The 16,887-nt window shown below is 38.9% G+C and overlaps 1 protein-coding gene across 3 annotated transcripts in view; it reads right to left on the reverse strand.

The window, feature by feature from the left end:
* srgap2 (SLIT-ROBO Rho GTPase activating protein 2) overlaps positions 1-16,887 on the reverse strand; it is a 75,492-nt gene that overhangs the window by 20,132 nt on the left and 38,473 nt on the right. For all 3 annotated transcript variants that reach the window (XM_079483864.1, XM_079483863.1, XM_079483865.1), the window contains exons 4-8: positions 10,880-11,042; positions 6,216-6,278; positions 3,818-4,033; positions 2,005-2,133; positions 718-939 (exon numbers count right to left, since the gene is read on the reverse strand). In XM_079483864.1, the coding sequence (XP_079339990.1) occupies positions 718-939; positions 2,005-2,133; positions 3,818-4,033; positions 6,216-6,278; positions 10,880-11,042 (793 nt within the window). The remainder of the gene's footprint in view (positions 1-717; positions 940-2,004; positions 2,134-3,817; positions 4,034-6,215; positions 6,279-10,879; positions 11,043-16,887) is intronic.

Consider the following 16,887-nt stretch of genomic DNA (forward strand, 5'->3'; position numbering starts at 1 on the left):
CACTGATGACCTGATGTCTGCGTGAACTGGGTGCGCAGTGGGATGCATATTATGTTAGATGAATATGTAAACAGGACCAGTCTCGACCAATGGCTATCGTCAAAAGGTTCGGCCAGAATGTTTTTATTGGTCGAACGTTTTCTTTCACAGACAACATGTAAAATACAAAAAATATTTGACCACTATAATTCATGATAGCTAGCAGGATGTGACAGGGTTTTCCAAACACCATGACAAAAAAATTCTGTAAAGAATCATGCATTCTGCCTTTAAGTGTTGTGCTTCTGTCACTCGTTTCAAACGCTGCTGTTGGCACAGCGCTTAAGGTAACCAACATATGGCAACATAATATCGCATAGTGAGGCAACCGAGGTCTCAGAGCCGAAATGTCTATCACCGATTGAGACACGTCTCGTTCCCTTTGAGGTGGCTGGGCGTCTCTTGCAATAGCACGACACATACTGTACATGTAACGGCAGGACAGGTCTTCTGAAAGATAATACTAAGCATTGTGTAACCATTGCTATTCACTAAAGCGGACTAAATGATAATATCAAAATACAAAGGCATAGGAGCTTTTTGGCACCAGTAAAGCAGCATCCACTTTCCTAAGTATGTTTGTGCAATTGCATATGACCACTTTGACTCTGCTGTTGGTACATGAAAATAATTCCCAATATTTCAGTAATATTATTACTCATCATTTTGCAAACTGACCATATCTCCCATGTGAGACTGGAAATCGAAGCGCATTGGAGGGCAGAAGACGTTGTTGTAGGTCTCCATGAGCTTCTGTTTGTCAGCGTTGGCCTCCAGGTTCTCCGCAGCATTTTCAATGGTCTCGAGACCGACATGTTTGGAAGTCTCCACGTTAAACTCGGCTGAGAGGTAGGTACGCAGTGCACGGTGCAAGCTGGCGTGGTATCCCAGGTCACAGCACTGAGAGAAGGAAAGAAAATGAGAACCAGATCAGTTTTTGGGTCTGACGAGTCAGGAAATCAAAGAGGCACAAAGGAAGCGTCCAAACCTTTTTTGACACGATTCATTTTACTTTCTGTATTTCTGTAAACTTCTAACTGAAACCAGTGTATTATTTTTAACTACAGAGCCGTTAGATCAAAACACACAGAACATGCCTAAATCTCCAGTGGGAGGAAAGTGACTCGCCTGTTTTTCTCTTAACACACACACACGGTTTGACAGTTTCACTTCCGTGCTCTGATTGCGTAAAATGAAAGACTGCACAAAGTAAACCCATCATTCACAGCCGCGGAAGCTTTAGGGTGCTGCAAATGAGGGTAATATGACCACTTTGTGGGTGCCTTGATAGAAAGAGTCTGATACTAATAGGATGGGACAAGCGGGCCCTCTGGCGGAGCTCACCCAGGGGGCAGCTGCAGATCTACCTGCAGGGTCAGACTTAAAGAAACAAGACTGATGAGGCGGCAAATGCGCCGCTGTCACATGGTATTATGCAGGAAAGCTAATATTAACTCTGCAAACGTATCCAAGACACATTTGGTCAATGCATCCCCCTTGCCTATTAAACTTTACTCAGTGTGAGTCAGGTGTAACTACATTGTGAAGATTAATAATAACAATGACAATAAGAAAATGTTGTCAGTTTCTCAGCAAGTAGTACAGAAGAAATTTTATTAGAACAAAACTGAGATATCAAGAGGCTTTTAGGGAGGAATACAGTACAAACTATAAACTATAATAGAAATAAAAATTATGTCATCATTTACTCAGTCTCTTGTCATTTCAAGCCTGTATGACTTTCTTCCTTCCTCAGAACACAAAAGTAGATAGTTTGAAGAATGTTGGTAACTGAACAACGAACGGTACCTATTGACTTGCATTGGTTTTGATTTGTGAATAGAAGTCAATGGGTACCGCCTTTTTTCAGTTACCAACAGTGGACAGAAAGTCATACAGGTTTGAAATGAAGTTCAGAACTAGACCTTTTTAAAGCTATATTGATCTGAGACAATTTCAACTTACATCAATGAGGTCTGACAAATCGTGGATGTAGTATTTGAAGACGCAGCTGTTGGTGGCCTCCAGAGCCAGAAGGTACTCATTCCTGGCCTTGATGGCTTTCAGCTTGTTCTCGGTATACTTCGCTTGACGCTGAAAACAAAAATTGAGATCAGAATGAAAAACAAACAAAAACAAACTTAAAACTTAGGGCATGGTGGATGGGCACCTTGTTTAGCGTCTACAAGCCCATGTTACCACAAACAAACACAACAAGCTTCTCACAGAGTGACCACAAGCTTTCCCCACATAGAGGAGCTGCTGTTGACCTTGTGGAAACAGAGATGGCCTGGTGGAACAACCCAGTGACGTCCACATCTGTCATTCTGTCAACTTGTGGTACTGGACAGAGATGGTAACCAGAGGTCTCCGAAAGAACAAAGAAAGGAATTGACAACAGTATATGGCCCAGACATGCTAATCCGTGACCTCTCACCTCATGTCATCTAATTACATCATCTACTGACATTCTCAACACAGCGTGTACTGTTCTGACGGACACATCACAAATCGCTGTTGGGCGTTCAAACTTCTACAACGGCCTTGTCGAATTGGGCGCTGCTGGAATTTGCTTACTGGTATGTCAGGAATACGACTGTCCGATCATTATATAAACCAGGCAGTTAAACAACAACTTGTAATTTATCCTTTACATTCTTGTCTGGTAATGCTATAATGTAGTCATCCTAGTATCACCCTGTTGTGTTTTTATTCCATTTTTTGTGCAGTTATTTGGACTTTGCAAGACAAAATACAAAATGTAATGAATTATTTAAATAAAAATGAAAAGGTATCCTGATGTAAAACAGTCTCGATTATATAGTTAGGACTATATAAAAATGAATCAAGTGCAGATTTTCAGAAACCAATCAGAATGAAATATTATTAACATTTATGCTTATTCCACCTATACAATTGTTTAACAGTATGTGTTTTTCCTGAGGATTGAACCCATGAGGTTGTGCAATGCTCTACCAATTGAGCTACAGCGCAAGTATTCTACAAAGTAGTCTAATAAGCAGGCATCTGTGTACTGTATAGTACTTTTCATCAATATGTGTTACAGATTAGCCTCTACGGGAGATATCAACATGTCATTAATGTTGTTCAGGGTCAGTTTTAAGACCCTCGACACCATCTGGAAGTGACAACATGGTCCGTAGCCCTCAGCACCTTACTGCTCTCTGCTTCTCTCTCTCTCAACTCCTGTTCAATCACCTTCCCCATTTCACATAAATCTCTCTCCATCTGCTCATTCTTCTTCTGTCCACGTTCACCTTTCCTGCTCATTTTCTGCTTAACTGTTCAAGCAACTCTCTGATCTCTTATTACATTAACTCCTTCCTTCCTGACACTATGTTTCTTGAGGTTTACAACACTAATGCTACTACAGCATTACTTTAGGTATTTCTTTCCGTTTTTTCTCTTAGGAAGGAATGGGGTAAGTATGAAAACTAGATTCCGCCACGAGTTGTCAAATTTTCTCTTATTTCTCTTTAAAGACCACTTCAGAAGACGATGGTCCAACGCTGGTTCAGAAGAACGTCCTGTTTCATTGTTTTAACACTGTACAAACGTTTGAATAAAATACAACCAACAGGGCATTTATCACCAAATCAAAATGTTAAACAAATATCTTTAGCATTATGTACAATATGTAAGAAATATAAAACGTAATAAATAAAAACTGCCACCAAAAATGCTTCTGCACCAGCGTTTACATCTTGTGACGTGGCCTATACTTTCTCATTTGAACTCTCTGATCCTCGATCCTCACCTTCTCCTTCATCTTCTCGATCTTCTTGACGGAGCTGCGGCGCACGTGTTTCTCCTCAATCTTGAGGTTGGTGAGGGAGTCAGGCGAGCGCGGAGTCTGTCTGTCCTCGTGTCGGACGCTGCGGCTCATTTGCTTCTCTTCCTGTTTCTCTGCCTCCTTTAGCTTGCTCTCAGCGTTGATGCTGTCCATGTTATACATGTGATAGGTCTTCATCACCTGTGGAACAAAGAGGGTACATGTGGATGTGGAAGTCGTAGCTTACGCATGGAGGCACTGTGTAATGTTCAAAGGTCAAACTTTCAAGAGCTTTGTCATGCAGCTGTTACCAAGACATTTTTTAGCATCGGAAATCTATATAGCTGTTGGAGTCTTCAAGTGAGTTCACCTTAAAATGAAACTTCTGTTATCATTTACTCACCCTCTTGTCATTTCAAACCTGTATGTTATTCCGCAGAACATGAAAGAAGATATTTTAAAGAATGTTGGTAACTGAGCAATGCAGTCTCCATTCACTTATACTGTACGGACACCAAACCAATGCAAGTCAAAGGGTACCGCCGTTGTTCAGTTACCAACATTATTCAAAATATTTTCTTATCTTTGGTATCTTTTTTCATTTTGGGGTGAACTCTCCCTTTAAAAACAAAAACTCCTAATCCAAGTTTAACAATTACATTCACTCATGTATGTTGGCATCAGCATGTATATATACCCAAACAAATGGCATCATTTTAACAATCATCATTCACAAAATTACAGTACTGATGATCAGTCCAAAAGATCAGATGAAAAACACAAAACTGTATTCATAGAGTGAACAAAGCCAACTTGATTTATGTAGTCTTGTATGAGACAGATTCGATTTTGCGTAGGCAGAGAAATATGATGTCAGGCGAAGCAACCGATCTTCATTCGTTCAGAGAGAATAATTCGATTTTAGTGTATGAGAATTTTTCAGCAGGCCTCAAACTGTTTGGCATTTTAGAATGAATTGCCCAAGAACCTATACAGGTGGTCATAACCATGAAAGCCGGCAGGGAAAAAGCAGACAAGAACAAGGCTGAAATAGGAAAACACTTGAACCTGTGACCTTTCTGCTTCAACAGCACAGAGTTATTCACAACGCATTTGACTCCTAGCGCTCAAAGAAATTGCTTCGCAACAAAATCATTTGCACAGATCGTTTATACTCACAGTCAGGCATGCAGGGCAAAACTGATTTGGAGGGAGAGGGGGAGATCTACGACTGCTACGTTTCCATCATGAGGGCTAAAGCTCCTGTGGGGCCGATTACGGAGCTGAATCAAATGATCTAGAGTCTAGACCAAGCAAACCTACGAATAGCTTTACCCCATCCATTCACATTACAGAGGAGGAATAAACTGAGCAAAAAAAACTTTGTATTGAGTGGACCACAGACCACAGTGTTTAAAGGGATAGTTCACCCCAAAATGAAAATTCTTTCAGCATTTAGTCACCCTCATGTCATTTCAAACCTGTATGACTTTCTTTCTGCAACAGAACACAAAAGAAGATATTTTGAAGAATGGTGGTCCCCATTCCATTTCTTGGCTTTTATGAGACTGTCAGCCTTCATGATGTGTTTACTAAGCCAAGTTAGCTCTATGCAATTTCAACATTAATAGAAAACATTTACAGTGGGAATCTGGTAGACTTTGCTCCCTTTTTGCTCTCATAAAGTGCAAGGAAGTGTCATGTTTTAACATTCTGTTGAGGAACAATGCTGAAGATCATGTGTGGGGGGAGTCCCGTAAACCCCACCCTGAAAACCCCAAACTGTTTTGTTCTCCCCCACAAGAGAATTGTGATACAAGTGGCATGCAGCATATTAAATGCACGAACAATGTGGTGCGTATCGGAAAGTGCTATCACATCTCTTTTCCAGAACAGCAGAATAATATCATGAGTTTGGATCCACTGATTCAGCCCTGATTTTTCCATGAAACTTTGCTAACTCTAGTATTGCTAGGAACACAGGTCACTGCGGTGGTGTGGGAACTCACAAAAGTCTATAAAACTGTAATCATACCGTCATTGAGGGTTAAAAGAGAAGTTAACTGCTATTTAAGGTCTATTTCCAGAATATAAACAGTGAATGGGTTCACTAGGAGAGAACTTACATAGATTTTTAATATTAAGAGTGTTATATATATATAATAGAGAGAGAGAGAGAGAGAGAGAGAGAGAGAGGGAGAGAACATTATGCACCAAAACTCTCCCTTTGAAATCTTGGTATGTGGCACAACAAGATACTGAAACACTGCAAAACTGCAGATGCTGCAGAACGACGATCGCATCAAATTTAATCCCACTAGTGCACAAAAATAAAGACGTACAGTATTATAATAGGGTTTGTTTGTGTTTGTTGGTATCTTACTGTGTACAGCTCATTGAGGACCTTCATCATATCCTCTTGCAGCTGGAGGCCCACCTCTTTACTCTGTAGACAAAGAAAAACATTTGTAAAGGACACAGATAGAGAGAGGCAGTAGATATTATAACCGGGTAGATCTTGATCAACAGTAGTGTCCTGTACTCCATCAATTTGCAGGCACTTCCAGCCAACTATCCTTCATAAGGCCAGAGGTGGATCTATCTCGGGTTGTGAGCCCTTAGGCTGTCACTTTCACAGACTGATGGGATGTCCACCTGCCCTCTCAGTAATGGAGGTCAGCACCAGCAAACCTCACACACATCTAATTCAATCTATAGCCTACTGTTGCCCAACATATAAGATTGTACAGGAACACACTGCACAGGGTTTATTTTATACATTCATTTTACTCTGACATATTGGTAGTAATGGGAATGTAACTCATAAACAATTTAAAAGGTATGTGCCTGATTGTTTGATCGTAATACACAATAAGGTGCACAATGCAAGGTTACTTGCATACTTATGTTTAAGTGGGTTAAAGTCAAATGATGTCAAACGGCTCAAAATGAGCCAGAGGCACTAACTGTGATATTAACTAATATGCACATTATAATATTGTAAATACTATACTTTCATTAGACATCCAACATCGTATTCAATACAATTTATTTTTATACCAAATTGTGTGTATTTTATTTATGAATCTCTTCTTACTCTTATTTTGTTTACAATACATAGATAGATGTATGTAAATCTGCTTTACAACAATGAAACTTGTGCAAAGCACTATATAAATAAAACTGAATTGATTAGAATTTTTGTTTGTTTGTAATTTTACAATTCAGAAACTGTACGTCCTGAATAACTGATAAATTGTTTACTTGTAATAATAAGTAACAGATTTAAGCTTTAATTTTTGCAATAACAGGAAGTAGCTAATATGTGGCACCTTAACACAAAGGATCTCAATAAAGATGACACATTCAATTTGAACAGATACATTTAAACAAATCAACATAAAAGCTGGAAAAGACTATAAAGACAGTGAATGAACAACGGCATTTAAACAAATACTTTGATATAAAAAAGACGAACAATGCTAAGGAAGGGGTAAAAACAAACAATTGCATGTGCAACACAATCTGACGTAAAAACTAACAATGTACAATGTGTCATGCTTGTTACTGGAAAGGCTATTATGCTTTGAATGCTAAGCTCCTTTAACTCAACTACATGTTTTTACATTACTCCCCCATCACTGTTGTGCCCTGGCAACTAAGGTTTATAATTCTGTCAGAGCCACAGAGCTGTTATATGAGAAAACTGAAGTGGGTAGACCTTCCAATATAAATTTTCAATGCATGTTATAACTACTGCAGCCAAACTGAAGCTGGAAAGCATTACTCATACATTTGATGAGACTTCCCCTCAGAACCTTCAGAATGGAGAAGCGTGGTGAAGGGTTTTTGAATGGAAATGGTGGTTTGCAATTCTGGTAGATTCTATGTCGCGTACAAGGAAGTTCCGGAACGATGGCACAGCATGACATGAAAATAAAGCACTCGCGAGTCCAAACGCTGACAGCGAACGTCTCTCCAACTTCAAACTTCAACGGCTGTGGGCTGGTAACTCGACATGCAGCCAAAAGGAAAGTCTAGCATTCACAGAAAGCTTTCATACAGCTACTTCTTCCCTTTCCCCTCATAGACATTTATGTGAGGTTATGTGTGAGTGAAGCTTTGAAATGGAGTTGTTTGCGGTTTTTTGGACAAATGTCAATTAGCTCCTGAATTCCTGAGGCTGAAAAGTGAAGGAAGTCATGGGAGAGACAGGCAACGTGTGACTGAAATGTCAAACAGATGGGCATGGATGTGTGTGAATGAGTTGAAGGCCAGGACAGATTAAAAACTGGCACAAAGTACAGTCCCACAAGAGTGGAGCTCATTTTTTAACCTATTGAAAGCCAAGATGAATGAGTGCGGTTATGGGGTCCCCAAGTAGTTTATTATAAATCACAGCTTAGATTTACTTTTAAAACTGTATTTCGTCAGATAAAAATACAAAAATGTATACAATTGTACAATATTAAAATTTGTATACAATTTTACAATATGAAAATATTAATAATATTAACAATTATTTTATCCTTCTGTTCTCTAAAATGTATTACAAGTGAACGAACCAAAAGAACTCATAAAGAAATTAATCAAGAATATTTTGATCACTTTTCCAAAATCATGTATTTAATTTATTATGTTAAGTTTTTATTGTATTTAAATGTGTTAGTTATTATTATATTATAATTGCAGTTTGACTGATATTAATTGGACTGCACAATAAAAAAATTCTGGAACCAAACTCTTCATTTATCAATGATGAAAAATCTTATTGATGAAAATATTTACACATCACAAATTATTGTTTGGTGTGTAGAATTATTCTGTCTGCTGTTTGGATTGTTGGATCTAATCCACATCTTTCCATTTTCACTCCTCTCCATCACTCGCAAACACATATAACACTTCCCTTCGAACAGCATAACACCACTGCGGTGAAATTAATCTTCAGTAGCGTGGTGAGAGCGAGCATCTATGCCTTTCCTCCATCTGTTCTCAGACAAACTCCAAAGACAACACACACGAGCCTGAGAAATGGGTGTAAACTATTGATTTTCCATGAAGAGCTCTATAAATCTAACAAACAACCACTGTGATGGACGGACATGAATTACAAATCCTAATGAGGAGTCGTACTTGTTAATTGACAAGATCACAAGCTCGTCTGTGATCTTGGCAGAAGATGGTTTTGCACAAATCTGTGCTACAACGGCAGAAAGCCTGGATCATCACTTTGGGGTGTTGTTGTGAAGGGGGATTGGTTTACTGGCACATCAGTCACATGTCGGTGGATTGTTCGTATCAACAGGATTTTGTTGCTCTGAGCAACATTTAACCCTGCAATTACTTTAAAGGAGCAATGTGAAGATTTAAGCGTCATCTAGTGGTGACGTTGCGAATTGCAACATCTCCCTTTCGGACCACTGGTGGCTATCACAGGACAAAGATGCTGTCGCGTCTTTGCTTCCCAGCCGAAAGGGGATAACATATTTACGAAATGCGCTCTGTAGAGCAGTTTGTCCGTTCAGGGATGCTGTAGTGTATACGAAACTTCCTGCTAATCTTGTATTTTTCGGAGTTTTTTCTTGTGTCAGGGTTGTTATGGCTCAATAAAGATCCTCTGGACATGGCACCCTTGACACTATTTGCATTTAGAGTGTAGAATTTCTGCAGCGTGTCGCAGAGCGTGGGTTTGGGAACATTGGGCTAACCCAATCGCACAGACATTAATGAGTGCAAGGAAGCCTCCAGAGGGCGGTCAGCTGCGATATTAAGCAAGGCCCGTTGTTTCTACAATGCTGCGGGCTGAGCGAGCTACCAAACAGCACAGAGAGACAGAGGAGAACTGAGAAACTGTCAGAGACACAGCAAGAGAGATAGAGGTGCTGATTGGGATCAAAGTCTGTTTATGGAAGTCGTGCCACTCACAATTAAATAGCATAGTTTCGATCACTGATTAAATCTGTATACTGACTGTACCATAACTTTGGTTTGCTAAGCTTATATTGTGCTGCAATCACCTTTTTTGAAGTCAGTTCAGCTACTGTCAACAGGCTTGCAAGCGCCTCCCGAGATCCCCGACCCAGAGAATATTTATCGATTGATGATTGGAACTTTTTACTGGAAGGTGGGACTTTCTTTGCTAAAGTGGCCATATTGAGGGTTGCATTCCTCCCCATTCATTGTAATGGCAGTGGCCCATCACGTTAATTTATATTCTCTTTGTTGGGGTTCTTACCGCTAGATGAACTGTACAAGAACAGAAATGTATAAATGATTCAATACAACCCCTTTTCCTCCTGATATGAAAGAAAATGTAGTTTAGATTTGAGCTTTCTGCATTTTGGTGAGGTTTGGCAATTTTTATTGTTAAAAAAAGTACATTAACATAAAAGTGTAACCATATCATAAACAATGGTATTTACGAGATTAAAACCAGTAATCTTCAAATTGAATCTGCAAAATAACCTATGCTGAGAAAAAAAAAGCTATCCTGGAGTGGAAAGTACCACTTTCAAAATGGAAACAGTTAATAAGATATCTAACTAGTCTAGACAAGCCCAAGGGAATGTGACACCAAAAGCGGGAATCCTTCTCATATCTTAATTCCACATACTGACAGTGACTGACAGTATATAATGTTTTAGCAAGCTTAACCAAAATCTTATTTACTTCCATAAATTATAATCGTCTTAATGTCACAAAAAATGTCTCCATCTAGTGAAGTAACTGCAGATCATTCAGAAGCACTCAATTCGATTCTCCTAATCTTTCTTTATTTTGTAGACAGCTCATGGTCTGTATGTACCATCAACACAACCAGCACAGTGGATGTAGATCAAAACAATATGTAATGTGCACATTTGCAAACAAAATGAATTGAGTTATAACAGACTGACAAAACACAAAATTGTGTAAAAGGTAAATAAGGCAAAAAGGGTGAAAGTCCTCATGAACGAGAAAAGATATGATGTAAGATGTCTCAATAAATTCGATAGGTGTAAACAAGGCAGATTTAAATGAAAAGATTCAAACATAGAAACCAACCTTCTTGAAGAGGCGCCCCGAGTCCTCGCTGATCTGGGCGAAGCGGGGTATGATGTTATTGAGGTAGAGATCGCTCAGAGTGGCGTGGTCTCGACTCTCTCTCTTCACCTGAGCTAACAGAAGGTTCCAGCAGTTGACCGGAGACAAGATATTCTGCTCTTTCCTGTGGAGAACAGAGAAGAACAAGCACAGGTGTTCAAAGAACAGCAGGATCAGATGAAACGGATTGTCTACACGCACAACAAATCCTAAATGCACAGCTGGTCCTCATGCACAAGTGTAGAATGTGAAATATTATATAATGCAATAGAGTGAGAGAATATTTCCTCTGATACCGAATGATGCGATGGATAATAAAATGAAATAAGTGGTCATGCTTTTATTTGATATCACAGTTAAAATACAATACAGTACATAAGTGGTACATGATTTTCAGGGGGGAAATCATTTTCAGTTTTGGAAAATGTTGAATATTTTATACAATATTAATAGTTAGGTCAATATATCGGTTTTCGACTTCCAATGTTCAAGTATTATCGGTTATTGGCCAAAATGTACATATCGGAGCATGCATATTCAAATTATACACATGGTTAAGAAGCAACATATAGTTTATTGTTGTGTGACAAGTACATTGTGTTAGCACAAAAATCACAAAACTGTGTTAGATTTTAAAGGTTTAGAACATAATTAAAACAGAAAAAACATCGGCCTTTGTTTTGCAGCCATGTTGGATGCATCTTAGATAATTGACTCTCTCTGCACTTCTATCACTGCCAAAACCATTTAAACAGATAAACAGATGCAGACACAGAAGAAAATGAGGCGTGACACGCACATTATCAGCACACGGACATATCACTGCTCCTGACTGCTGCGCCGATCTGAAATTTGCCCTTGATGATGTTAAAGACCGTATGACACTCCAGGTTTGGTCAAGGGTATACATGTGTATAAATCTGCCCTGATAAACCCTTTGCACTCTGTGTGGAGGTACCTCAGACTACACACCAGCCCATGACATACCAAAGAGGAATGCTGATAAGCCCTGAGTTACACATGCTGGAGGGATGGACGGAGCGGTTTGTGCATGCCAGAGAAGACAGCTGATGCTAAGAGTCCCGTGTAGAAGCCGTGGTGGTGGGGCTCATGCCCACCTGTCAAAATTCTTTTGAATGGGTGGGGCACAAACTGATGTTTCTTCAGACAGTCTGTAATGTTTGTCGAAATTCTCTTTATCCTCAAGGCAGACAAAATTTGTATTCTATTTGTATTTTAATAAACTTTTCACATTTTCATTTGATTAACAGTGTGCCTAAATAGTTGTCACTGTTGTACACTATACTTTTCAGGCTCAACGGTGGAGCTCCCGAATCCCAGCTGAGCATCTGTGAGAGCCACTATTTATAACGCCCACCAAACAACCACCACCATTATCCATCAACATTATGCAAACAATGTAGATTTGTGCTAAACAGTGCTAAACAACTCATGACCTACAGGGGCTAATATGTTAAATCCATTTCCTTTTTCATTTTTCATTTTACAAACACTGTCATTTATCAAAACACTTGCACAGATAGGACTAAACACATTCACAGTGAAACACAGAATCTTTTTATTTCCTCTGTTGCAATACTGCTACCCAGCCTCAATCTAAACAGCAACTGCTTGACTTGACCAATGGTGAAACAACTATTAAAAAATATTGTCATTGGTGAAGCAAGATTAACAAATATACTTAAAATATACACAGGACACTGCCTTCTGTATTAAAGAGCGCACTGGATTAAACATATCGCCTGTACAGTACATTCTTCTAAAACTGCCCGCCGACAAAACTTCCAGACAGACCCACCCCCCTAAAAGTTCAAAGCAAGAGAAAATCAGCCAGCGTTCAGAGCTCAGCGGGAGGTACATCACAACCTGTTCCTCTTCTCAACATCTGTCAGATTGGTGAAAAGGACACGACACATCTCACTTCATTTTTGCCCATGCAAATATTTTGATGATGGCATTGGAATAAAGAGATTTTTTAATCACACAGCCCGATCAATTCTTCTATCCTTTGATATTCTGTGATAGGACAATCCCCTTCCATTGCATTGCGATGAACAGTGATTTGTTTTATTCAAGATGGCCGACAGAGTTCTTGCACATGAAAAGCATTTCAGATCAGTCGTGTATGAGCTCTTGAAGGGATAGTTGACCCAAAATTCTGTCATCATTTACCCTCTTGTCATGTCAAACATGGGACTTTCTTTCTTCCGCAGAACACAGAAGAAGATATTTTTTCCAAGAATGTTCGTAACCAAACAACGGTGACTTGCATTGGTTTTGTGTCTGTAAAATAGAAGTTGTTTGCATACCAACTTTTTGGCTGCAACATCCCTAAATGTACAGGCCCAGAGACAAATGATATTTGTTGAATTTTGCAGCAATGAGCAAACCAAGGTTACACTAGCAAACCAAGAACTTCGAGATGTCATAATAAATCTATCGGAAAGAATGGCATGAGTAGTGTTGAATTTTGTATAAATTCAGGATAAACAATAAAGTTAAAAGCTCCCATGAGACATATAACCTGATGGCCACCATCCAACCAAACTATTTCAGCATAGTTAAAACATGTTTGGGAGTTTAGGAGCATCTCCTCCCACCAACTTCCCTTTGAAAAACCCCTCAGTAACACATTTCCCCTATTTAAACAAGGGCAGTAAAAACATTTAGCATAAATAATTGCATTTGGACGATACAGCTGAAGTAAAATGAGGAATGAGAATGTTGGCAAGACAAGCACACAAGATGTTTGTATAAAGAAACAACAAGGTGGGTATGAAACTGGTCTGAGCATGTACTGTTGCAAAAACTTGAAGTAAAACTAAGGTATTGCACAACAAGGGTTCATGAAAGGTGAGTCGCTGATGGTTAGCCACGACGTTCTGTGAGATATAAGGCCTTGGACGTCAGGAGACGGGATACACACATTTTAGGATAAAAAATGAAAGTAAGAGATTAAGAACAAACAAGGTGTCCCTTCTGTATTCCTAACACAGAACCGAACAATCAATCACATGAACCCTGAGAAACATCCTCAAACATCTCCCGAACATACTAATTTACTTTTTTATATGCAAAGAAGCACAACACATGCTTAAACTCATAAGACAGAGTCCTCGGAGAGACATTGAGAAACCAACAAAGAGATGTTGATGTGATTAGCAAGCAGGCCCCTTGGCTGATGGAAAGGGTTTCAAATGGGCATTCAAACTGGGGAGCTTCGGGTCATTTGTAGAAGGCCTTGAAAAAGTTGAGATCACATGAGCTGAGGAATTGACCAATTAACAGCAAGGTCATTGCAAACAGAGCCGTTCTTTCACTGAAGGAACGCTCCGGAGAGCCAAAAAAGGGCCCTATTCCTTGGTGATGCCATCAGAGATGTGACATGATGGCATGCGAAAAATTGTGAAAGGTGAAGAACACAAAGGAATTTTTGATGAGTGGTGTGCACAAAAAAATTAATGCATGATACAAATACACAACGCAAAGTGTGAGGTTTTGGAAAAAAGAAAAACCACAAAAGAGTAATAAATGGCAGTGAATGTCGGATTCATTCTCTCGCCTGTATTTTTAAAGTACATGAGAAGAGGTGTTAAGGGGGATTTTTCACCCTGGTGAGAAGTGTTTTACAAGGCCCTGGTTTCTGTCCAGACACGACTTGGAAAAATATCATTCAACCACGTCAAAGTGGGGAGGAAATGAAACTTGTCCTGCTTGCTTTCTTTTACCATCACACACACGAATACAGACAGACACACTCCCTCTAGACAAACTCATCACAAATGGAAAGGCTGTTTTTGTGATACTGGATATTGCACAATAGGCAAACTTATGGCTCACAGACTGTAAATAAAGTTCATTGGAAAAGGAGTGAAAGTGCATTTAAGAAACAAAGTGAAAAGACATCAAATGACAGCACTCTGGAATGACAAAACCTTTGTTGTCTGCAACCTCTTCCGTTCCTACACAAAGGGGAAGAGAAACGTTGTGAACTTTATGTCCGATCTTGGATCATCAGAAGAGCAGTAAGCATGTGATACACCATTGCTCTTCTGTGGAACTAGTGGAACCACTGTTCTTTATATCTGTCACAAGTCCAGACCTTGCAGTCGCTTCCTTGTATAATCTATTTGTGGGAAATTAGGCATGCTAGAAATGATTTCAGTGCCATGTTACTTTATCGTTCCAAGCCATGTGGTTTGAAAAAAAAAAGCAGTGATGCTTGTCATCGGGTCTCCTGCTGGCTTGCTGAGCAAATGACACAGAGTCATTCCACACATTTATGAATTAAACTCTTTTGACCCTTGACTGGTAGATCACAAGGCCGCTGAGTGATCCCTGAAGGAACATAATCAGTATGTTGGGGTCTCCAAAGGATCCTTCCTTAGATGCCCCTTAACCGTAGAGGACTGTGAAACACAGGAGCGGGGCCGGAAAATACCTCACATACCAAAATGGCATTATCATTCCAGATGCTACTTTCGCCTGTTAAACGTGCAGATGTTGAAAGGGGATTCCTGGGGCTAAAGGAGATTAGAATATGGACAAGTACATACAAAACTTGAAAATGAGCAAACCAATACATTTAGGGCTGTAAAACGATTAATCACGACTAATCGAATCCAGAATAAAACTTTGTTTTTACATAATATACTGTATGTCTGTGTCCTGTGCATTTTCATTTCGCATTTATAAATGCATACACATGTATACATATTTGGCAAATTTTTACAATTATTGAAATTATATATGAATGTTTATTAATATTTATAGTTTATTAAATATTTGCATGTATGTGTATGTGTTTATGAATACAAAATTAATATGCACAGTACACAGACATGAATTACGTAAACACAAACTTTTATTCTGGATGCAATTAATCGCGATTAATCGTTTGACAGCCCTAATGAAGTTAACTTTAAAACAAAACAAATGGTGAAATTTTTTTATAAAAGAAAACCCTATTTAGTTATTGCATGTTTATCTGTATAAAATATAGTTTCACTGTAATGTAAAAAATAATATATATTTTTTTAAATCATTGCTATTGGTCACCCTTCATGCTTTACTGTGGGTTTTGCTAATGTTTAACCAATAAAAAATATTTTAAAAAAATATATTGGTATCCACCCGACAGCAACAATACAGATAAAATTGTCAAAAACTCACATCGCCCTTCAAAGATATCCAAAGTGAAAACGGCCAAAAATTCTAATAGACATAATATACAAAACACATGAAAAACAACAAGTGCAAGATAAAATCTGAGAAAGAAGAATATCTGCAAACATTGTGGTCACATGTGACCTTTATCGATGGCTCCTTCACCAAGCATTGTAATCGGACACTGAGAACGGCATGAGGCTGAATTTTCTTTAGTTTTTCCTCAGTAAAGTATGAGAATTTATTGAAAGATTCTCGTTGGATTTATGTCATGTTTGTATCGTTATATCACCCAGGGCTCTGCTATATCATACAGAGATCAGGGGCACACAGCTCCTCTCTCATGCTCTGAGGAGCACCGGAGTCTCTGCTTTTCCACTGGGGCTGGTGCCGGAGCCCGAATGGAAACCGGGCCGTGCTTTTCCACTCAAAAAATTCCTCATCTCGCAAGTCCTTCTGAAACCCACCGCTGGCTCTGATGTCTGATAAGTGAAGCGGTTTAACATGATATATAATTCATTTTGGGCATATGTCTAACGGTCAGTTTCGGCCTTATAAATCAGTTTTTTTGTACATGGTCAAATCGTCTTGACTGAGGGCAAAGTTACGTTTCATGATGTTTTTTCTTTGTATTGAACCGCTTCCTTATGCTTTTGACAATTATTTTTTATTAAGTACTGAACAAACATCTTATATATTCTAATAAGGGATTGTGTTCTATATCACATTTCATTTTATTAAAAAACAGTTAGAATAATCAGAGCAGGCATATGTTGCCAAAA

Source organism: Barbatula barbatula, assembly GCF_947034865.1.
Source record: "Barbatula barbatula genome assembly, chromosome: 20".
NCBI lineage: Eukaryota > Metazoa > Chordata > Actinopteri > Cypriniformes > Nemacheilidae > Barbatula > Barbatula barbatula.